Source organism: Watersipora subatra, chromosome 11, assembly GCF_963576615.1.
Source record: "Watersipora subatra chromosome 11, tzWatSuba1.1, whole genome shotgun sequence".
Taxonomy (NCBI): domain Eukaryota; kingdom Metazoa; phylum Bryozoa; class Gymnolaemata; order Cheilostomatida; family Watersiporidae; genus Watersipora; species Watersipora subatra.
Genome location: NC_088718.1, coordinates 42,160,963 through 42,185,181, shown reverse-complemented (window position 1 = coordinate 42,185,181; position 24,219 = coordinate 42,160,963). Strand labels below are relative to the sequence as shown.

General features: G+C 35.3%; 1 protein-coding gene across 2 annotated transcripts in view; it reads left to right on the top strand.

Moving 5' to 3' along the window:
- The window catches only part of LOC137408165 (monocarboxylate transporter 10-like), a 47,571-nt gene extending 23,365 nt beyond the window's left edge, over nucleotides 1-24,206 (top strand). For both annotated transcript variants that reach the window (XM_068094564.1, XM_068094563.1), the window contains exons 4-12: nucleotides 2,524-2,669; nucleotides 3,493-3,649; nucleotides 10,899-11,064; nucleotides 13,482-13,671; nucleotides 14,882-15,083; nucleotides 16,253-16,417; nucleotides 19,516-19,719; nucleotides 22,222-22,343; nucleotides 23,055-24,206. In XM_068094564.1, coding sequence (XP_067950665.1) covers nucleotides 2,524-2,669; nucleotides 3,493-3,649; nucleotides 10,899-11,064; nucleotides 13,482-13,671; nucleotides 14,882-15,083; nucleotides 16,253-16,417; nucleotides 19,516-19,719; nucleotides 22,222-22,337 — 1,346 coding nt within the window. In that variant the 3' untranslated portion in view covers nucleotides 22,338-22,343; nucleotides 23,055-24,206. The remainder of the gene's footprint in view (nucleotides 1-2,523; nucleotides 2,670-3,492; nucleotides 3,650-10,898; nucleotides 11,065-13,481; nucleotides 13,672-14,881; nucleotides 15,084-16,252; nucleotides 16,418-19,515; nucleotides 19,720-22,221; nucleotides 22,344-23,054) is intronic.
- The last annotated feature ends 13 nt before the right edge of the window (nucleotides 24,207-24,219 follow it).

The following is a 24,219-nucleotide window of genomic DNA, read 5'->3' as shown; positions in this document are numbered from 1 at the left end:
AAAATGGAATTGAAATCATATTTGTTAGCTGCCAATCCCGGAAATGCGAGTTTTTGAAGATCAATAAATAGCCTCAAATATTTAAACAAAATGCATGAATACTGACGTTGTGCTATGTCAAACTTCTTCTGGGCGCTTCTCAAAGTCAGGTTTAGCTATCACGCCTATCAGTTATATAGACAGCAGTTTGTTTAACTTTCATCTGCAGGTCAAAAACCTGTGATTTATGCAGCTGATCATTCACAGAATTAAAAACAAATAGATATGTTGCTATGTAGAAACTAAATATAAATAACATAATTTATAAAGTAATGAGATAATAATTAAATCAGTTTTTCCTTTTTCTTTAATTTATAAATATGTGTACTGAAGCGCAAGCTTGGCAATGGGTAGGCTTGTATACTTGTATACTTAGACTACCTTGAACTAAGTCAAATTTCATTGAACTTACTTTTTACACAATTTGTTATTTTTGTACCTTTTTAAATTACACATTTAATCTTCATCAGCTGTGTCACTTAAGTTTAAAAAACTGCCATGTTCGAAGTTACATACCGTGTTTGAAAATTCGTATGTTGAAATGATCATTAGCCTGTGTTCAACCGTCTTGATAAAGTGTTTTTCAACACGGAATAGGCCCATTGAAATTGTTAAGATATTCTGAACTATTTTTACTATGAATACACGGGCATGAATAAATAAAATGAATGAAAATGTAAACATTTAGGTACAAAGTTCATGCCGTGTTCTGTAGTAACGAGCTTATCATAGAAATCATGCTTATGACATGCATTCATTCAGCGCGTGATAGAATTACATTGTAGTGAAACAGTTTTAACTGGACTCGCTCTAATTGGCCAATTTATCTTTGGTATTAGCAAATAGACATTAGACTATTGCCAACAATAATGTAAATAGGTAGATGTAGATATCATACAATTATATTTACTATCAATATATTTACTATGATATTATTTATTTAATTGAGTTTCTATCTTTATTGGTTTGAGTACTGTCCACTTCTCTGGTTACTGGTAGGTTATTTATAGTCTATTTAGATATATTTGATGTTTTTCGTTTTGAGGAAGTTCTCACGCAAACAAGCTTTATTTGGTTTAAATAATATTTATATGTTAGAAAACAAAGATTTTTCAATCTTTTCTCAATTATGTACGTCAAGTGTGTTTGAGCTTTGATTGGGTTTGTGGATTTAACCTCAAGAAAAACAAACCATCATTAGGCTTAATACAGTGAGATAATAAAAGTAAGTACCGATGAAAATTAAGTACCGATGAAAAGTAAGTACCGATGAAAAGTAAGTACCGATGAAAAGTAAGTACCGATGAAAAGTAAGTACCGATGAAAAGTAAGTACCGATGAAAAGTATGTACCGATGAAAAGTAAGTGCCGATGAAAAGTAAGTACCGATGAAAAGTAAATACCGATGAAAAGTAAGTACTGATGAAAAGTAAGTACCGATGAAAAGTATGTACCGATGAAAAGTAAATACCGATGAAAAGTAAGTACTGATGAAAAGTAAGTACCGATGAAAAGTAAATACCGATGAAAAGTAAGTACTGATGAAAAGTAAGTACCGATGAAAAGTAAGTATCGATGAAAAGTTATTACCGATGAAAAGTTATTACCGATGAAAAGTTATTACCGATGAAAAGTAAGTACCAGTGAAATCCTTTACTACAACATTTTTTCTTTGACTTAACTTTCCATTTTTATTTAGGAATTTTATTAGCATCAATATTATTTGACAACTGCCTATGTTTTTAGATATGTGATGATCCTGTTGCTCTTAGGTTATAAAAAGGTTTTTCCAACTCCCATACAGCATGCTTAAATCATATTTGTAGCTGGAAACACAAGTTTTCTGGTTGTTGAAAGTTTTAGGTTTCTGGTTGTTGTTGCAATAGATAGAACACGATCCTATGGTACAACCTATGGTACACGATTGCTCTTGAAAATAGGCTAAGTTGTACCAACCAACCCACAATACTTAATATCAACAATAGTAGAACACAGGCTTAGGTCTACCACCCCACAATACTTGATATTTACAGTAATTAAAACAGGCTAAGGTGTACCGACCCTTAATATCTTATATTGGCATTAATAAAAAACAAGCCAAGGTGTACCAGCCCTCAATACTTAATATTTACAGTACTAGACAGTAAACAAGCTAAGTTTTACCCTCAAACAATACATAAAATTACCAATAGTAAAAAACAGGCTAAGGTGTACTGAACCATAATACTAATGTTAACAGTAATAGAATGCGGGCTAAAGTGTGCCGACCCATAATACCAATGTTAACAGTAATAGAAAATAAGCTAAAGTTAAAGTGGCGTGTATTATTTCCTAATTACATGTATGTTCAGACAAAGATCTGTTAGCCAGCATATCCCCTAGCATTCATTATAGCAGGTAAAGAGGCATAGGATAATTACCAGTACTGGATGTTTACCTATCAATGTTGGTATGTACATGTATAAGTATTGTGTTTATTTATAGCTCTCATAGCTTCTATCACCCTCTTTATGACTTTCTTCATGTCCATGATCTCGTCTATCGCTGCTGACCAGCTCGGCATCCGAAAGGTTGCTGCTGTCGGCGGCGTTCTTTCATTTATTGGAGTTTTCTCCTCGGCATTTGTGCAGGTGAGCCAGGAATACCTACAATACTATTTTACTAGTTAAGGGTGCACTCGGAAAAGTTGATTAAAGATGGCCTTTGGTTATTTCATTTTGAATGATAGCTATTAGCTTTTTTCTTGATTTCAATGTTTGCAATTGAAGACAAGACGCTAAGGGATATTGACCGACAGTGTCATAATTAACAGTGGTAGAAGACAAGCTAAGGTGTACCGACCCACAATGTCATTGTTAACAGGGGTAGAAAACAAGTTAAGGTGTACCGACCCACAATGTCATTGTTAACAGTGTTAGAAGACAAGCTAAGGTGTACCGACCCACAATGTCATTGTTAACAGTGTTGGAAGACAAGCTAAGGTGTAGCGACCCACAATGTCAATTTCAAGTGTGGTAGAAGACAAACTAATTACTGACAAATGTTAACAGATATTAACAAATATTAACAGTAATAGACACTGGCTTGAAATCCGCATTATAAATGCCACTATGTGAATAAGCAACGCAAATGCTGTTAATGAAAACTACATAATTTATACAAAACATAATTTTTTTAATAATATTTTGGTGTTAGAGTTTGAAAAGACGATGAGAAAGAATGAAGGGAGCTTCATAACATCTCTTTAAAGATTTTCAAGTGCACAATTTTCTGTACAATTTGATCATAGCATAGGGAGGACAACTCTGACAACATCTATCCTTCCATAAAAGCTATTATTCAGTTGCCTCTTTAATTAGGGTAATGAGAATAACTGATACCATCCTAGAATTTAGTGTTGATATAAATACACCTTCCAATGATCTCTAATGTCATTCGTCTGTCTACTTGCAGAGAATTGAACTGTTGTACCTTACCTATGGCATGTTGCTGGGAGTTGGCAGCTCCTTTATTTACTCAGGAAGTCTCGTCATCCTTGGCCACTATTTCAAGAAACGTATGGCTCTCGTAAATGGAATCGTTACAACCGGCAGTGCTATTTTCACACTCGGTTAGTGATTATTGCCGCCGCTTAGTTATACAGCCGGTTCCCTACTTACGAACATTCGAGTTACGAACAATGGTACATACGAACGTATGTACCCTTGTTCGTAACTCGAATAACTTTCGAGTTATTTGTTTGAACTTTACATACGTATTGTAAAGGGATTTGCCGGCCTTTACTTGGCACGATCTATTCTACTAAATAAAGAGAAGAGAATGCGCGTAATTTCATTCAGCTTTTAATTAGCGAAGGAAATTTCACTAGCCGAGGCGCATACGGCTATCTGCTCTGCTAAATGAGCGCACTCATTTATATAGAATAATATTAACCGTTCCGGCTAACGGCAAATGGTAAGAACACTGGCTAACAAGGTGAATAAATAGGACCGCTAGCGCGTTGGTATGACAACAATATAGGTGACGATAAATGATAGTGTTATGACGGTATATCAGATTAAACAATAGCATAATGAGTGAAACAACGATGTAATAAATGGACAACACATACAAAAAATAAGACAACAACGATAAGTGATAGCATAACGATTAAAAAACAATATAATAAAAAGGACAAGACATACAATAAATAAGAAATGCAGTGTCATGGCCCGACGTCCACCAAAGTATTATCTCCATTTTATTAAATATTTTTTTCAGTACAAACCAATACAGGTTACTTATACAAGCCTTAAACATACTTACATTTGTATATAAACCTTCAATATACTTATATAGGCCTTAAACATAAATTATAATACAAAATATAGCACTGAAGCGACTTACGAATGAATTCACCTTATGAACGATCGTTCGGAACGTAACTCGTTCATAGGTTGGGAACCGTCTGTATTGGATTTTAGGCTGTTTTGTCTATAGTTTGTATATTATATTGCATCTCCTATTGATTCACAGTATAGTTACATTACATTTAGCTCTGCATACTAATCTTCTGTCATACGATGTAAAATTTGGGGAAAACTTTGTCACGACATAGGAATTAATTTTTAAAATCCTGCTTGACTTTCCATTACATTTCTCATTTCCAAGGAAAACCACTGCGCCTTATACCACACACCGACACCTTGCCAATCCACATCATGGAACAGCGTTATGCAAGATGAGATTTTTTTTTCAATATTTTTATTTGACTATTTTTTTCTTTTTGTTTCATAGTCTGATTTGCTTTGAACGGCATTCACCGGTGATAATAAAGTTCGTACCAAACTGCTGTATCTAACATGCGATGTCAGCAATTTTTTGAAGTGTTAGTTTTGTCTATGAAAACAAAAATGCTGATTAAAACAAATTTTAAAAATAATTTAAGATTTTTTTTGAGGGGGCAATCATCAATCGAAGGCTGATTGTATGTTTCTTGTTTCTGTTGTGAGTTCCCTTAATCCCTTAATCCCTTAATCCACTTTAGCAAATCAAAAAAAGATAAGTGGCATTACTGAAAAAATTTAAATGTAGCTGCAGGCACAATTCAAACCTAGATTTCAGCAGGCAAACTTCAAAGAAATTAAAAAAAATCCAAACTTTGTTCAAGGTCCGTCAAGTGGTCATGGCTGGCCTAGCCTGTCTTCCTTGCAAGACATAACGGATATCTACCTTTCAGTCAGCATTTGTTAGGTTGTTGCTGGCTGGCCTAGCCTGTCTTCCTTGCAGGACATAACGGATATCTACCTTTCAGTCAGCATTTGTTAGGCTGTTGCTGGCTGGCCTAGCCTGTCTTACTTGCAGGACATAACGGGTATCTACCTTTCAGTCAGCATTTGTTAGGTTGTTGCTAAATTCTTTCTACTGCCTTAGCCTTTTGAACTCAATGCATATGTTCAGATTCTGTCAACATAATTTGGTATACAACGATGTTTGGAAACAGGAAGTCTGTGAATAGTTTGGCAGCATAGCATTGACCAGCCTGGTCAAGGAATGACCAAGTCTTGGAGGAAAGGGATGTGTGTTTAAGTTTTTTGTAAAAAACATAAGGCAACAAGTCTATATCGATGAGTGGGAGCTATCTATGCCTTAGGACCCAAATACTTGTTCTATAGCGGTAGGCGGGTCGTGAAGATTGTGCAGCGCAAAGGAAACGCAGCTATTTGATTATGAAATAGTTATGGTAGGCCATCAGCCAATTGCTGGTCATAAAGTTGAGCTGCTGTTTTTGATCACATGACTTTTTATGTTGTGTAAGTTTTCTATTTGTATTTAGCCAAGAAATATAATTTTAATTTGCGTTTGTTGATATGATGAATTAACTCTCTCACTATGGAATTTTCTGGGTTGTTTTGGCGTGATTAATTTTGGTCTAACATTTTTGGCAGTTGAACAATCAGTATTATTTGCTTTAGAAGCTGGAGTTTTTTGTCCAATTTTTTTGGAAATCAGCAAAAAATTCTGCGCAGTAACCAATGCATTTAAAATATGGCTGCCTTATTTGATATTTTTTATAATTTAGGAAAACTGGCTGCAAAGAAAAGTTAACAGTTTTTGCAGTTTGACCAGAAGGCAGACCCCATTGTCTAATCAAATATCACAAAAACAGACATAATTGTCAGAGATATCTGAGGCCCAATCGAGTAGAACTTTACTTGTTTGAGTAGCAAAAATTCGTTTCAGCAGTGTTCAAATTTTTTTTCATTCATGTCTAACCAGAAATAATAATTTGGAAACTTCGATATTTTGTTGTAAATTTGGAGTTGAAAGTAAACATACTGGTTTGTTTCGTTGTAGACAAATATTAATCCAGTATCTTAAATTTAATGTGGAAAATCTTTGGGTGGCTCTGTTAGCTCTGCGATCTGTGATTAATGTTTTTGTCAAAGTACCACTGCGAACTGTTATAGCTTATACTTTCCGTAGCGAATGAGTCGGTATTTCTTTAAAAGTATAGGCCTATACCAATAACGATAATGTAAGCATTATTATATCAGTCTAATGTTTTTGACACCAGCAGGTAGAGCAGTCGACGAATAACAAGCTGCATGTTATGATTTTTTGGCTCTTTATTCAGCGTGCTGAATGAAGAATAAACGGAGGTTTTTACTTCTTCGTCTTTACAAGATAATTCAATATGAAATTGCGCATGGTAATATAAGAGTTCATGCCCATCTGAATTTATTCAGGTGGGCATACTGAGTTTGACATATTCATATCCACCTCCAAGATAACTATAAACATGCTCAAATGGTGGCAGACACAGGTAAAAATCGCAGAACAACTGTTGTCTATCACTTATTTCCATGATGTGGTTAATCCGTTTAAAACATTTAAACTTTCGCTTTGAAACGGTCGCGGATATTAACATTCTGGTGAAACTAATGATTCTGTGCCGCTTTACATCCTGGGATTAACTCTGTTTCCATGACGTGGTTAATCCGTATCATCCGCAAGATGGAAGCAGCGAAAATCCGCCAGTCAAGCGAGTTTCGTTACTCACAATTTTTTACTGAATGTTTCGTGTTTGCGAATGATAGAAATAGTACTTTCGAATGATGCGCGAAAAAACGCCGCACGAGCTATTCCATTTTAACCAATTTTTAGGCTTCCTGCAATCTAATTTTGAAAGTGCTGCTAAGCAAGATAGGAGAGTCTCGCTATGACCTCTGATGAAGAATTCCTCACTAGTTTTAACAAAGAGCTTGCGTTAGTCCGAAACATGGGAATGTCACTTATTTCGCAGTAACTCAATGTGCACACAATTCCAAATCTGCCTCACCTGAACATTTGAAGCTTAGTATATAACGACTTACTTGAAACTAGTAGTAGTGCTTCATTGGAGATTATTATGGGTGCTGCCCAAGACCTTAATTACGAGAATCTTGCATGGCGTGGAACGGTGTTAAATTCTTATCGAGCCACGCCAACGACAGAGCAATTTATGCGACACTGCTCGATGCACCTTATGCCTTTGAATATAACATTATTGTAATCCCCTTGTATTTATGATTTGTTATATGTACCAAAAACCTATTCTTATAGTTGTGATCATTGAAAACTGACATACTGACAGCTGGCCACAAAATTGCCTTAGAGATGAAAGACGGACTAATACTCGATGACTCAGACTACTTGTCTATTCTCAGATAGAGTGGCTCTTTAGTAGAAGGCGTGTTCTTGTATATGCCATAGGCCTGGGCACTATAGAAACATTCCAGAAATAAGTTCTTGCAAGGCTCATTTCTAAACAGGTAATATGGTATTGGTCATCGATAAGGCTGCCAGTAAATGGGCTCCATTTATCATGTAAGTCTAAAAACAATTTGGGCTAAAAACCTGTGGTTTTACATGACGTATTCATGGCCACTAGTACCCACAAATGTAATAAAATAATTTATAACTGACAAAATGTAAGTGAATAAAACATATTTTATTGAAACTATGCACTCTTTTACCATTTCAACCTTCTATTTAAATTGCTAATGTATTTAGTATTTTATTTCCAATTTTATCCTAACCTATGACCCAGGAAGTCTAGGGTGCCGTGAGAGGTTGTAGGTGTGCCGTGAAAAATTATTAACCAATGGTTTTTTACAACTTCATATATATTGTTCTTGTTCACATTTTCTGTCATAAAGCCCAGAGAATAATTATTTGCTATTCTAACTAATAACTATAATTATAACTAATAACTATTCTGAAATTTGGATAGGGTTTGATCAACACGGGTCTTAGAGTGCTTTTCTACTACACTGACTTTCACAACTTCGAGTCCGGCACAATATCCGACTTGATTTCATATATCTGTGTGCTCCGCATATACTAGTGATAGCGCTTTAGACCAGTGATTCTTAACCTGGGTTTGATCGAGCTCTACAGATTCAGTGAGTTGGTCTCAGGTGTTCAGTGGAGTTGTTGTCTCTTTCCATAAAGAAGAGTTTGGTGAAAGCGCGTATGAAACTGGTGGGTTCAGTACGTTCAGCAAGGTTAAGAATCACTGGTTTAAATCTAAATTTTTACATGACAACCAGGTTTCCTAGCTTATCGAGACCTTCTTCGATACGATCAAAAAAACTAGAAGTAGGCCTACTTAAACTAAATGATAGAGGATATAGGAACTTGTGCTATAAGATTCTGGTATAGGATATAGGAACCTCTGGTATTGGACTCCTGGAATGTATTTGGTCGGATGTGTGACCTTATGTACTAGTGCATGGGGGCTTTTGTTGGTTGCTTGTCTTGAGACTTGTGTGTTTCCCTTTCTAACAATAATATTTTGTTTCAACTCGGTTAATGCCTAATGGCTGGTTGGTTTCCTTCTTGTATCCTTATTTAAGTGTTTTGCACTGATCTGCTTTTGATTCTGATGCGGGCAGGAAATGCATTTCCAAACAACCATTTTACTGTCTATCAAAAGATCATTAAAACTGGAACATTAACTGTTATATTTTTGGTTATGCTAAGTGGTCCTATCAAATGGGACAATGATATGATTGGCTACTATTTTACGACAAGGATTTGCTGATTTGCTTATAAACTATCACTGCAATATTTATGTTACAAGGCATATTACCAAATCCCTGTATTTAGGTTCATTTGGATGCCCTATGGGTAGACAGTATACATAGGAACTTTTAAATCACGTACCCTCTCGCAGTTGTTGATTAATTACCGTAGGTTTTGAGAAAATTGAGTCGTGCGATGAAAATGGAAAAAATTATCAGTATGGTAATGTAAGATGTCATCAGTCGTTCCCGTTTCAAGGGATTTGCAAAACGGCAAAGCACAAATTTTTCAGATACAAGCATCCTTGGCATACACTACGTTTCCTTGATGCGCAGTGCTTCGGAGTTGCGCCCTCTCCGAATCATGGAAACGGCGTCTTCGCACTGAAATCACTGCGCACTGATCAGTGCGAAGCCAGTGCAAATTCGCAGCAAGGAAACAGCAACTGCGCAGTGGCTGCGCATAGCTCTCATGCCGTGGAGACGGATTCTTCGAGGGCCATTACTAGTACTTCGAGGGCCAAGAAACTAGTACAAATGTTATCCCGCTAATCTTGTTTTTTTTCTATTCCGATCTTCTTTCACCTAAATTTAATTATGGTCAGCACCCACGAGGATGATGAGGTGATTACTTTCCTAGACTTTGTTATCGATGCCAACACTTTTCGAAAAAGAGGTGGCAAGTCTAAAATTAACGTTTAAATAATATATTACTTAAAAAATACTTATTAAAAATATATTACTTTGTAAAAATTGTGTTAAGGTTTGTAAAACCTTGTGAATGTGTATTGTAAATAAAAGTATAATGATGACAGAAGCATAAAAAGACCGTTTCTGACGTTCGGTATCCATGATTGACTCAATTTCTCCATCAGGTGATTCGATTTATACAATTTCTCATCTCTGGCTAATTTGCTGAAAACCACTGCGCAGCATGGAAACGTACAATCCCCTCGACTTCGGAGGGGCTGCATCGCAGTACTGCGCACCATAGAAACATAGTGGTAGACTGAGGTATCTGAAAGGTATAATGGTGAATGGCCCAACAATCAACAAATAAGCTGTCATTGGCCAGGTTTTGATTAGCCGTAGAGCTCTAGAAATTCAGTACTCGAGAGAGAAAGAAAAAGAGGAAACATTTGAAAGTGAATTATATAAATACCTTTTCTTTATATTTATATATAAATAAATATAAACATTGCGGTTATATCTAAAATGATTGTCTTAAGAATTTAAAAAGTGAATGAAGATTTGATCGATATTTAGCATTTATAGGCTACAATTGTTGGCTACTCGGCGTACAACAATTATGTTCCTTATATGCTATTGACTTTGACCATGAAATTTCCTATGAGCGATAGAGTAAATATGTTATTGAAAGGTGTGTGTAGAAGGTATCTTCAAGTTTGTGGGTAGGCATAGGCCTCATTATTACACACTAGCGACGCGATGGTCTGTTGTGAGAGATTGTTCCGAGTATTGTGAGTTTGAATCCAGTATGACGCATTATTTTTTCTTAACTTTTAATGGTGGCTTCCGATGGATGGACAGAGAGAAACAGCTCTTATTATAGTAAATACGATAGTAAAGATTCTGCTGCCTCAACTAATAATATAAATTTCTCGCCAAAAAAGGTGCCAGTAGAGAATTTTGAAGCATCCTGGAATGCTTCAGTTATTTTTTGTTTATTTACAATTTTCATAAATTATTTCTCGCTGTGAATGAAATAGCTTTCTATGGTTTTTGTTTTGTTCATCAACTCTTTACTCGCTGTCGATTACAATGTCAAGGTCACGTCGTTACTCATGGCAGGGCTGCCCTACCTACTCAAGTACCTGTTGGATACCAAAGGCCTCAAGTTCACCCTCTTTATAGAAAGTATACTTATAGCCACTACGATCCTGTGTGCCCTCGTCTTCAAGCCTCTCATTCCTAAGAAATCTAGCAAGACAAATACAGATGAAATCTCCAACCGGAGGTAAATCCTATTTTCCTGTTTTTTAGATGCATGTATAATGGTATATTGGCATTAGTAATTAATCATCAACAAGATGGTAGTTTTTGTTACATGCCAAAATGAAAAAAATAAAAAATCATACACATACTCAGTAGGAAAGGTTATGTGGTAACATTAGCTAAATCACTGGAAGTCAAGCGAAGGTTTAGGAAGTAATAAATGTACAACTGCTACAAATGTATGTATAACCGTTTATTAGCATTAGTAAGCATCAACAATAAAGTGTTTTCCATTACATGTGAAACAAAATGATGGTTTTCATTGCATGTGAAAAGGCAACAAAAATGAAAAGACAGAAATCAGGAATTATTAAGTGAACTGAACAAACGTACTTTAAAAGTTGATAATTTAATGGTATTACGGAGGAGTCGAGATCGTGAACTGAAGGTCGTAGTAACAGGAAGCTCATAAACTTAAACGTACGATGGTGGATGTAGTATGTTCATAATAATAATATATCATATTATTATAGCATAATATAATAAAGTTCATAAACTGAAGCGCTGCTAAAGTTCTGTTATCAATAAGCCATTGTATACGTGTAGCATATATGTTGTATATGTGTAGCATATATGTTGTATATGTGTAGCATATATTTTGTATATCTGTAGCATATATGTTGTATACCTGTAGCATATATGTTGTATACGTGTAGCATATATGTTGTATACGTGTAGCATATATGTTGTATACGTGTAGCATATATGTTGTATATCTGTAGCATACATGTTGTATATGTGTAGCGTATATGTTGTATATCTGTAGCATATATGTGGTATATCTGTAGCATATACATGTATGTTGTATATCTGTAGCATATATGTTGTATATCTGTAGCATATATGTTGTATATCTGTAGCATATATGTTGTATATCTGTAGCATATTTGTTATATACATGTAGCATATATGTTGTATATGTGTAGCATATATGTTGTATATCTGTAGCATATATGTTGTATATGTGTAGCATATAGTTTGTATATCTGTAGCATATATGTTGTATATGTGTAGCATATAGTTTGTATATCTGTAGCGTATATGTTGTATATCTGTAGCATATATGTTGTATATCTGTAGCGTATATGTTGTATATCTGTAGCATATAGACCAAGTTAGCAGCTTGTGCCATTCATCAATGAGCTAGTAGTTCTCAATGAGCTAGGGTGTCAGGGTGGCCTAGTGGTAGCGTCTTTGACTCTCAACCATGTGGTTGTTGGTTTGAGTCCTGCTTAATGCTGATCTGACAAAAAGCTCTCAGCAAGCTTTCAACCCTAAATTGCTGGGTCTTTTGGATCTAGACTATGAGTTGGAGGTCCCGTGTACCACGCCGACAATGTGGGCGCGTTAAAGATCCACCTCTGTCCTTCCCACATTGGGCAAATGAAACGGCTACCTGGCTCTGTCAGACTGCATGTGTTGCAGAAGGCATCCCTTCGGGTTAATCTGACAGTTTCAGAAGGAGCCCTTAATAAATGTTAGGACCACCCATGGACTAGCTTATATGAAACTAGTCCTGGCTGTGTGTTTCTCTACTAGAAAACATGAGAACACTACCAAGTATTGTCACTACATGACAGAAGGATGCCATTACTATTCACTATTAGTAGTTCTCAAAATGATAATTTTGATAGTCGTCTGCTGAACTCATACGATTTGATTTTGAAAACTGTATGTTCTCCATGGGCAGACAATTCCTATTTCCTAACAATATATTCAGCATTTCACATACATAGTTACTTAGCAAACTTTGAAATACAGAGTTTATCCAGCTCAAATTATAATTTATCTGTTGAAAGTGTTGTATATTTGAGCCAATAGTCCTTTACAACTACCCTGTATTTTATTTAATTTGTTTTATTGCCCAAAAACCTACAGCAACTCTAGTAATTACTTCAGCTAGTTACATAGCATTAAAACATTTTTGTTTATCTAAAACTATGCTAAAATCTACATAAAAAATTACAAAAAATATATATTAATATGTTAATAATCAGTAAAAGAAGTTTTTATTATTACTTTACCTAACAGACGCATTTCTAGAGATAGTATAAAGTCTAGGTAAAGTTTAAATTAATTCATTTTATTACCGTTAACGTTATTCTGTTTTATCTTTTATTTTTAGCCGTCATATTTTCTTTAATAAAACTCCACTGTTTCTAGAAACATCGGGCTTACTTGCCTGCACCTGTCATTTGCTGCATTAGAATATGATTTTGCTATTACGGTATACCCGCATTCATATCTTTGACTTTGAACTTGAAGTAATGAAAATATTAGCCAGGACTTCGGTGAGTATAGCAAGTCATCATACTTCCATTGTTTAAGATTTCTTGAATAATATTTTCACTCCTTTAACTCAGTGAGTCTTTTCCTCAGGACAAGGTCATTCTTATCAACCGAGAGTGTTCACGCAGCCTATACCGAAGCCACAGACAAAGTGACTTCCTGTTTTTCGTTTATTAAGCGCTACCTCAATATAGATATCTGGAGAAACAAAGGCTACCTCATATGGGCTATAGGAATAACCTGTGCTCTGTTTGGTTATTTCATCCCACTTGTGCATATAGTAAGTGTACACGTTGTCTATCCGTGATACTTGAGGATGCATATTTATATAAACTGCTGCCGATGTGTCTTACTGGCTGCCAATTTCAATTTTACTAAGCTTTTTGCTTGCGTGATTTCTTTTGGCCTTTGATTGTCAGAGCTTCTATTTGTGAATTGTTGTTGGCTGCAAAGTTGAAATATTGATTTTACAGCATTTCTCCATTTTTTAGTAGCAAGATTTATTTATTTAATGTGTTATTTTAAACACTGATCATTTTGTATTTGTTCACCAGAGTATAACTATCACAGCTGCACCTTTTACGCGTATAAACAGTTGCCAGCTTTCACCGAATGTGAGATTGGGTAATTGTATGGCAGCGGAGGTCTTTAGGGTCATCCATGGCTGGATACCTGTGCTATTTCTCCTCTGACCGACATTAGAAACAATCAGACTAAAATATATTAACCATTCATCTCCAATTTTAAAACTCTTCTAGTTTGTCCAGGCATTGAATGTTACTAAATCAAGTCCAACATCGTAGAAATTGATATAGATACTAGCAAAAAGCCCAGCATTGCTCAGGATTTTTGCATTTTTAATGCAAATTGCTACTTTGCTTCATTGCAACATTCTACAGACGTGTTCAATTGGGAAGGAGAATTTTTGAGTCACCAAATCATGTTCAATGCGAAGGAGCATTTCGAGTCACTAATCAGATAGATCGTGGCCCAATTATACGGAAAACTAAGGTTGTAAGATTGCAAGTTGATCTCGGCGCTGCTTGGAGTGGGCCTGCTTTTTCACATTAAATGACTTAGGTAATGCCTTATTATAGTTAATTTTATTCCAGTAATTACATTAACTGTTAGTAGCGTTAGTATTGTAAGCTTTATGTCATGAGTTGGAGAGCATTCACTAGCAATCTTTAATTTGAGATTAGCAAGATTTAATTACTGTTTATTATGTCTTCAATGCGACAGTTTTAAGCAAAATTACAAGTTCAGAGTTTTGTTATGCGGTAGATAAGTTTTTGCATATACGTATTTATATAAGTATGTATCAATTTTTATTTATAAAGTTTTATGTATTTGTAAATTTATGATTATAATGTATATAATGCCTAGAACATTAAAAGCTGATATTACATGATATTTGTAATTTAAACAAATACAAATAAACTACTATGTAACGCCGTTATTTGTATGTTCTGTTTTTCTGTGCTCGCTAGAATAATTATACGAAAGTGGAGTTTCCTACCAAAGATGGAGAGATACTGATCATGATGATTGGGGGTGTGTCTGGTGTCGGACGACTCATCAGCGGCAAGCTCGGCGACATGAAATGTGTGAATAGGGTGCTGTTCCAACAGATCGCTTTTATTATATACGGTGTGACGACTTTCACCATACCATTCATAACTTCCTTTGAAGGTCAGGGTCTACCTTATGAATGCCTTATTCTCACGAGGGTGAACCTCCATTGAAACCCAACATTTAGTTCACTGTTATAAGTTATAACGCTTTTACCTTTATTCATACAAAGACATTCCAATGGAAAAAGCCGCTATGAATTACTTTGTTAAAATAATTTGACAGCTAACCGTTGTTTGTCTAGTGCACACAAGGGTGGACGAACCTCCAGTGAAACCTAGAAGAGAATTTGTTTAGGCTGACATGATGGATCTTTTAAGATATTGTGGCGATCAAGTATTATTTGGTTACATAAATTTGTTAATGGGGAGGATTGATATGATTGGGTGACTATAGGCTTTTATCACCTCCCTATTGGATAAAGCTAGCTCTTTGCTATTGGTCAATTGTTTGTGTGAAAATTAGCTATTTTTAATTGATTTCCATCAGCGCTTTTGAAGCTATTCTGTATCAATAAATTGACTATAAAAATGTCTCAGTTAAAAATTAGTACTGATTTCAGACAAGACTGCAGGATAATATCTTCGTGGTCTCAAGAGTAAATGGTTTTTACACTCAGGCAAAATGATATCTTGCGCTGTCATTGGCTGAATCGGTGAGTTGCTCGAAACATCTGAAAAATTTTGGTGAGATGTGACCATTCAGACAAAACAGATGTTTTGTTTCATCACAGATTTCGTTGGAGCTTTTATCCTCGTGTAACTAGCCAACTGTTTGAACTTCCAGCTGCCACAAGTTTGGTAAAAAACAGTAAATGTAACTAAATACAAACCGAATTGCTGCTTCAAGAATGACTTTTTATTTTTTATTCTACAATTTTAGAAATAACATAAAAGCAATGTTTCATCCAAAAATGGAATTATTGCTTGATTTATTTTTAAAGCGAAATTTATTACGCTTTTGTATCTCATCTTAGAACTTTTTGTATTATATGATTAATTGGGTGTTTTCATGTTATATCTGACAAGATCAGATCTACAAATTTGTAAAACTAAAATGTAACAGACATTGTATGAGCAAACCTGATAGAATTCTATAAGAATCAATTTTTTCAAAACACTCTTTCAGTTTCTCCAAATGTTGACACTTTTGAGTCTAAGCTGAATCATATGCAGTGTTGTCACCAGCATATTATTGTTATTGTAATGATATCATTGTTTTTGCTTTAGTTTTGGTGGTTCTCTGTGTCATTCTTGGAGTGATGGACGGCTGCTTTGTCTGTCTCCTTGGGCCAATAGCCTTTGATCTTGTTGGAGCTCAAAATGCATCTCAGGCTATGGGCTGCCTTCTTGCTATGATCTCGATACCCATCATGATGGGACCAATGATAGGGGGTAAGTTTGTTGTTTTGTTGCTATACAAATATTATCAGGAACAGCCATGACCTTTTGGTCTGGAGCAGTTGAGCTGTGAACATCAGGCTGGAGTTCCAGAAATGCCGCCAGTAGTGACAAGAAGGATATCCTGTATTGAATCTCTTTTCCCAAGGCTCTCTCGCTACCAGCCATGTACAATAGCGCTCATATTCATGCATAGCCTCTGCTCATAATTAGCCAAGCAGATATCACACACATGTATTTGTGTTATAAGTTGAACATCCTGCATAAGCTATGTCCAGAATATCTGTATTTATCTTTCTACACCGGACAAACATCGTTTTCTATTCTCTGACACCAACACACTACATCCATCATATGTTTCAGTTTATGAACTTTTTGTCACTATGACCTTGAATTTGCTATCAGACTCCTCCGCAATACTATTCGACTAAATGAATGCCCGGCATGGCCCGGGTAATAAAAAGTCTTTGGACAGAACATTTATTTATTTAATATATACAAAATTTACCATTCTAACTTTTAAACTTCATATCATGAGAAAAGTGTTTTGTTGAAATGAATTAGGAGGGAAAATAAAACGGTGTTTAAATGTAAATGTAAGATCATTAGCAAATCATGGCTAAATATAGTCTATTTCGCTACGATTACAATGAAAAATTATTTGGTCTACAATTATATGATTTAAGTTTGTTTCAGTGTCGGCATCATAAGGGCGAAAATATCATATAGACGTATGGAGCGATATAGAAACTCAATGTAATTATCTAATGCAGTCACTGTCTGGTAAAAATCATCAAAGTTATCATCATTGAAAAATAGTTATCAAATAATAGTAACTATAGTTACCTACAATAATTTTACTACATTTTGTGGTTATGATCTGCAAGAAAATGTAACATTACAATGTACTATGCGCAGAGATCTTACCTTCAAGACAGGCGTGTAACATAAATGCCGAATCTAACTCAGCTGAATTTAGCTTACTAAAAACATACTTGAAGGACACTTGCCAATCGTTTTAGTAAAAGCAGCATATTGACTCATCAGGATTCGGAGTTATCCCCTATATTATCGAGTATAACTCCAAACTTTGATGATTAGGGTCGTTGTTTGTTTTATCTGTATGTCAGCTAGCATTTGACGATGTTTCATTAAAAGCAGCGCTTGGACTCAGTACAGTTTGGAGTTATCCTCATAATTATAGAGGATAATTCCAAACTGAAGATAGGGTCTTCATCCACGCTTCAACTGTATGTTGATATGTTGTATTTGAGCTTCGATATTTATTGACATCAGTTTGCCTCTTGACAAATAAATATTGAAAAAAATTTGGTTATTTTTATATTAAATTTTGTTTACGTTTATTTATAGCAAGTAGACTGTATTGTATGTCAATGGTATGTATTCTGCTTCAGGTAGAATAGTGTAGTTTTAGTCACTAGTTATCTATGAGGCTATGTTATGTCGATGAGTTTCGGTTCTCAAGTATTGGCTGATATACAATTAAATCATAGCCAAAGATCTAGGCCATAACGAGCTTGCCTAGCAAATTTCAGCTTAGTCCAAACCTCGCATTATTGACATAAAACTCTCACATTTTTTATGCGATGTCAATTTAGTGCTTCCAATCAATGATATACAGCCCCCCAAGGATAGCCGACGGCTGTCATATGGGCGGGGTTTAATGATGGAGCTCTGTCAGGATTATGCTAGCATGGGTTTCGGAGCTAACACAAACCTCGCGGGGCGATCGCATTGCCTTGTTAGGTTTTGAAAAACATGACTCGCTGTTATCGTTTCATTAGCTCATTCAGTCAGTAGACCCGCAGTTCACAATAGCAAACCTTGAATTTCTACAATGTAGGGGTGATACCTAACCAAAATAATGCATCCATACAAAATAAGACATTTCAAATTACCTACTTTTAGTAATTTTAAAATTTGTAAAGGTTGTAGTATATGCTTAAAGTTGAATATAATTTACCCGAACAACGGTTTTTTTTCCTAGTTTTTGATTAATATTTTGCCACCCCTAATATAAAATGACAGTCTTTCATCGTTTTCACATTGTTTTACTTGGCCAATAAGATGGGACAGCAGGCAAAGCTGTGCAGTGTAGTTTTCATACTCAAAATCAATACAAAACCGAATTTGAGCTATTTTACAATTGTGACTATTAATATCACGAATGCTTGCGAATGGCAACTGACTGATCATAAGGGTGACAATATTGGGATACTATATTTATTTGACAACAAAGTGAATTCACCAGATAAGTAAAATAACCACTATAGTTCATAATATTTGTAAATTTACAAGGGGCTTTATTCAGCATATTTGTTTGTTCGGGTGCCGTGTTCGGGTTCATCCCAACAGAGCTCCATCATTAAACCCCGCCCATATGAAAGCCGTCGGCTATACTTGGGGGCTGTATATCATTGCTCCAATCGATAAAAGTTTTGTAAAGAACTAGGACGAAAGAGTTTCTTATCCTGCAGGCGATGATAATGTGTTGATAAACTAGTGTCGGTTAAAAAGCTATTGCGCGTCAACGTAGACTCGTTTCCTTACGTCGTTAAACACAACCTTTTGTGGAACTATTGCACAACACAGTGAACATTGCACAACGATAAACACGATGATAAACACAAGCATCCCCCTTGGAAGCATAGTCAATGAATTTAAACATTATATGCTCTTTCGCATCATATTACTCTACCAGGTATCAACGTAGAGATCATTGGTCCGTTTTGAATTGCTGCTATATGCAAACGTAACACTAATTCTTTGCCATAATGAGAGCTGTGTCTGTCTGTCCGTCCATCTTTCGAAAGCCACGGTTAAAGGCTGGGATAAAAGATTGCATCGCATGAGATTCGAACTCATGATATTCAGCTTCACTCGTACCTCATAATTTTTTCAGATGAAAATCTCATAATAGTTTCAGATTCTTCCAAGTATGTAACAGCAATATTTGTAATATTTTAGGCGAGAAGATAACTAAAAAATATGACCGGTGTGTGTGCTTTCCATCGCTGTTTTCACTGCTATCACTTTTATTTTGGTCAAGCAGCTTTCTGGTCTGGTTATAGGCTGGGTGTATGATGCTACCTCTAGCTACGATTATGCCTTCTACTATGCCGGAGTGCCACCTCTAGTTGGGGCGGTCATCATGTTCTTCATCCCTAAAATATCTTCCAGAATGGATGGCGGTGGAACACAGGCTGAAGCATTCGCTTCCATATCTCACTGGAGCTTGTATGAGCCAAATCATACTGGTAAAAATAAGAGCAAAGGTGAGAATTCATTTTGTTAATAATTTTAATATTATATTTAATTTGTTTATAATAATGTCTTTGTTGAATTCTAACAGTAGGATTCGATGTTATTATATTTCTTTTTTTCTGTTGTGAGCAATCTTGGTTTTAGATGATGGTAATTCCTTTTTTCTATGAACTACTCTAGTTTGGCACGTAAGTGAGTGCAAAATTAGGAGTCGGTCACGTTCCCGGCGTTACATTTTTCATATGTTGTCACACTCGATGTGTGGTGGGAAATTTCAGCAAATTTTTGACTTCATTGTTTAAGTAACTTGCAACCATATATTTCAAACTCATCGGGTTTCAACAAGTTGACTGAAGCTATTGTATGTCAATGGTATTAGGCACCAGTCTGAACGGAGATGGTACCAAACATAAACCGAATTAAGTTGGTCTCTACACCATCACCGAGTATCTGCCATATCGGGCATATAAAATGCAGTGCAATGGGAGAATCTCTATGCCGCATGAAAGTCGTATTAGATTATGCGCCACAGAGAATTGCTTGGAAAGTCAACTTGAGACATCAATGGATTGTCCTATATAACCTTCTTGAAGAATTTTGGTTTCCTATATCAGTACACAGTTCTGCTTTGCATGAAAATAATTAAATTACGAATATAGTCGATAGCAAATACGAATCGTGTTTACATCAACTTCACCTAGGTGAACTTAGGAGTAAGTCACGCCGTGTATTTCTATCATCTCTACCTACTCACCTACTACCTTTTGCATCACCAAGTCATGCCTTCACTCGTCTCTGTAGGATAAAGTGAAAATACAAACCTGTTTTTGTTGATCATTGCATCACAAGCTGAGTTGTATCTGTCGCTATCATCCAGTTTATAATGGAAATTCAAACAAAAATGATTGGCCCAAGTATTTTCATTATTACTATTGTTCATTTTAAATGATAGCTATTGCTCTATCTGCTTATAACTCTTCATAGTTGATAAAAGAGAAATAATATACGTATATTTCATTTGTTAGCTGTCCAATGAGAACCATTCATTTCATTGGACAGGTTACAATCTACACTGTAATTTCTTTTATCTGACATCAGCTTCATTTGAGATTCGTTTAAGAGGACTCACAGATTCGTTGTCAATAAAAGGTGATTTTTGAATCAATATTCAATAGTCAGAGATGATAAAGTGCAGCACAAATTTCAAAGCCTTTCATTTTTGTATTATAATAGCGGGTATTTGTGCCAATTTTCAAGCAATCAAAAACTTTAGCACATGCATTTAATGAGATGAATAAAATGTTGACCAATATAAGGCTCAAATCCATAACGCTCAGTTTATTAGACCGACACTCTAACCAAATGAGCTAATTGGCTCAGAATAGTTGCATCAATCGATATATATATATATATTTCTCAAAGTATGTCCATCCATCTGTCTGCATTCCGGCTATAGATATACATGTAGCTATAGCGCACACTGATTATTTTACAGATGCGGTCACGCGCTACGACGTCCCTGTTAAGAAGTATTTTTTGTGTGGCTCGAAACTATACATGGGGTCAAAGCCAATTCTTTCCGCGCGGACAATTACATTGCCTCTGTGGAAAGAGTCTCCGTAGAGTAGGAGTGTCTCCGTATTCAAAGTTTTGATGGATAGCTTCTGGTGGAACAGTAACCTTTGTTATATACACACACCTCTATGCAAGAATTGTTTTTATTAATTCTACATATTCAGGAATTTATTTTGTTTTCTCAGTTTGTATTAATTGTATCATTACCATAGCAAAACCGAATTAATTTAGCTATTACTTGCTAGTTATTTCACATTTACATCTAAACCTTTTTATAGTTGTTTTCTGTTTTTTAATTCATTGGACCTGCGCGAAACATATTTCTCCCGATATGAGGAAATATGAGTTTAAAAGTTGTTTGACAAAGTTTGAAAACAGTTTTTTTTATTTTAATATATTATTTCACTTAACACTTTTCTCATGATATGTAGTTTGAACGTTAAAATGGCAAATGTTGTTACGTGTTAAATATAAATCAATTTTCTGACCAGAGACTCTTTATTACCCGGGCAACGCCGGGTAGCACAGAGAATAAAAATTCCTTTGAGACGAAAAAATCACGCCAACCGGCCAATAACAACCATTAATACTATAGATTAGTTTAGTTCCTCACATGTATTTTATTTAATTCAACTTTTTGCATACTATGTGTTGTTAACCGCAGTATTTACTGACCAAGTCTAAATTCGCATCTTGAGGTTTGACTGCATTAAATTATTAACTTGCCTGAAGGTTTCTACAAGGATTGCTATCGTGAATCAATGCATGATGACCAAGTTTCACGTGTGGAACAAATTGGATTCGTGGCAGGAATGCTTGTCAGGACTCAGTTGGATCTATGTCGGGCATGTACATGCTTTTGTCCGGCAAAACACTTTTATGTCCATACAGCTGGTATGCCTTTGGATAAAAATGTAAAATTGCTATCACATGTGTAGGTGAAGGACTGAACGCATTGAGTTCCACTCCAGAGCATGTCTTCCCACAAGAGGAGACAAATCCAGAGCCTCGACACCTTACCGATGACTGTCTTGTGAATGGTAATAGGATATGATGGCAGGTAAGGCTGATAGTTAGGGACAAACTTCATTGGCCCCACACTGACACCCAGAGTACTAGGTTGTACAGCTAGCAAATGAAACGAGCAATTTTTAGCTCAAAAGATTCCTACCCTGAAGTTACCGGTCAATCTCTCGGACTGCTTAAGTTAATGTGAAGTCAAATTTTGACATGAGCAAGTTAATCGTTCATGGATTTTCTTCGTTTCTCGAAATCATCATATGTTGAAGAAGATTTTCCCTTAGGTATGCTCTGTATTTTACTAATTTATTTTACAGCTCAAAGCCTATGATACCGATCAATATTTGTGTGGTAATTACATATAGCATTAAAATAATTGTATTATGTGAAACTAATGAAAGATTAAATATAAGAAATTATATTAATAAAGTATCAGTTGATAAAAAGAGGTTTTTATTATTACAGAAGTGTAGGCTTTGGCAGTGCTTAGGCTTGGTAATAGAGTCAGTGATAGTTCAAATTCGAATCAATTTTGTGTATATTTTATTTCTTTTTTGAATTTTCACCAGCTTCTTTACTTTCACTCACAAACCTGTAAAACTTCCAGAAATTTCAAACATGTCATGTTGAGAATTACAGTCAAGTGTTTGCTAGAACGTTGTGTTGTATTTTGGAAAATTAGTTTGAGATCTTTGGAAGAGATTTGACCGTACAACGATGCTAGCCAAGTTATTTTGCTTGTCTTTTATAGCCTTTGAAGTTATACCATCCAGCCAAGGAGCTTCAAAGTTTTAAAATCCAGCCAATGAGCTTCAAGTTTATAAAATCCAGCCAATGAGCTTCATTGTTATAAAATCCAGCCAATGAGCTGCGTGGTTATAAAATCCAACCAATGAGCTTCAATGTTATACAGTCAAGGCAATAAACGCCATACTCAGCCAAAGTTAGTGTTACCAAAGAATGCTGAAATATTCACACGTTTGTTCTCATTAGTTACATTCATTCTAAGAGTTGTCTTCTTCTCGTTTATACAATCGTGTAGAATGGTGTATTGCAATTTGTTGGTGCTTCTTTTGTAAAGATTAGTGAATAGTCATATTCTGCTCTATGCATGCGTAGTACAATCATCTCAATGCCTGGTTAATTGTGCAAAGGAATCATCATTCCTAAATGAAATTATTTATACCTACACAGAAGCTAGTTACGGATGCCGAGCTTGTGTCTTGTGCTGGCCCACACACTCAGTTTCCTCTGTAATCTCAGGTGTCATCTAATGTCACATATATCGATATTTTGACCTATCAAAATTTGTATGGTAGATCTTGTTATCTTAAAGCATAATCTTACTATTTTGGCTTTTTGAAATTTTTAAAGAAGAAATATACTGTTGTGCACGATTATCAATTATTATATGTATATTGCATAGATATATGTTTACCTTAATTATGACAATCAATATATTTATCGTATCTGCTTGCGCACTTACTCGATGAAGAATATATGTAGTTGAAGAACATGTAATCATGTTGAATAACGTGTATATTTCTTTGACATTCTCTCTAACACAAACATAGTTTAGTTGTGCGTATAGCCGTATTTATTGCAAACATGACATTTTAAAATAAACAATTCTCATGAAAATGTATTTAGTATCAAATTAATAAGTTAGCAAATGTTTATTAAACACTTACGCATATGTACATCTGATCAATACAATAAAAATGCTAGTATGTAAGCAAAAATCATTTTGTTCGAGTCCATTTTTACATAACGTAGCTCTTGGCTTGAAAAGCTTTTGCCTAACAAACAGCCATTCACTCATTCTGATAGAATCCTAGCACCAAGTACTGATGACAACCTCAGCAGGTAGATATTTTCTGCAGAGAAGGAATCCATCCAAGTGTCAGTATATGAGT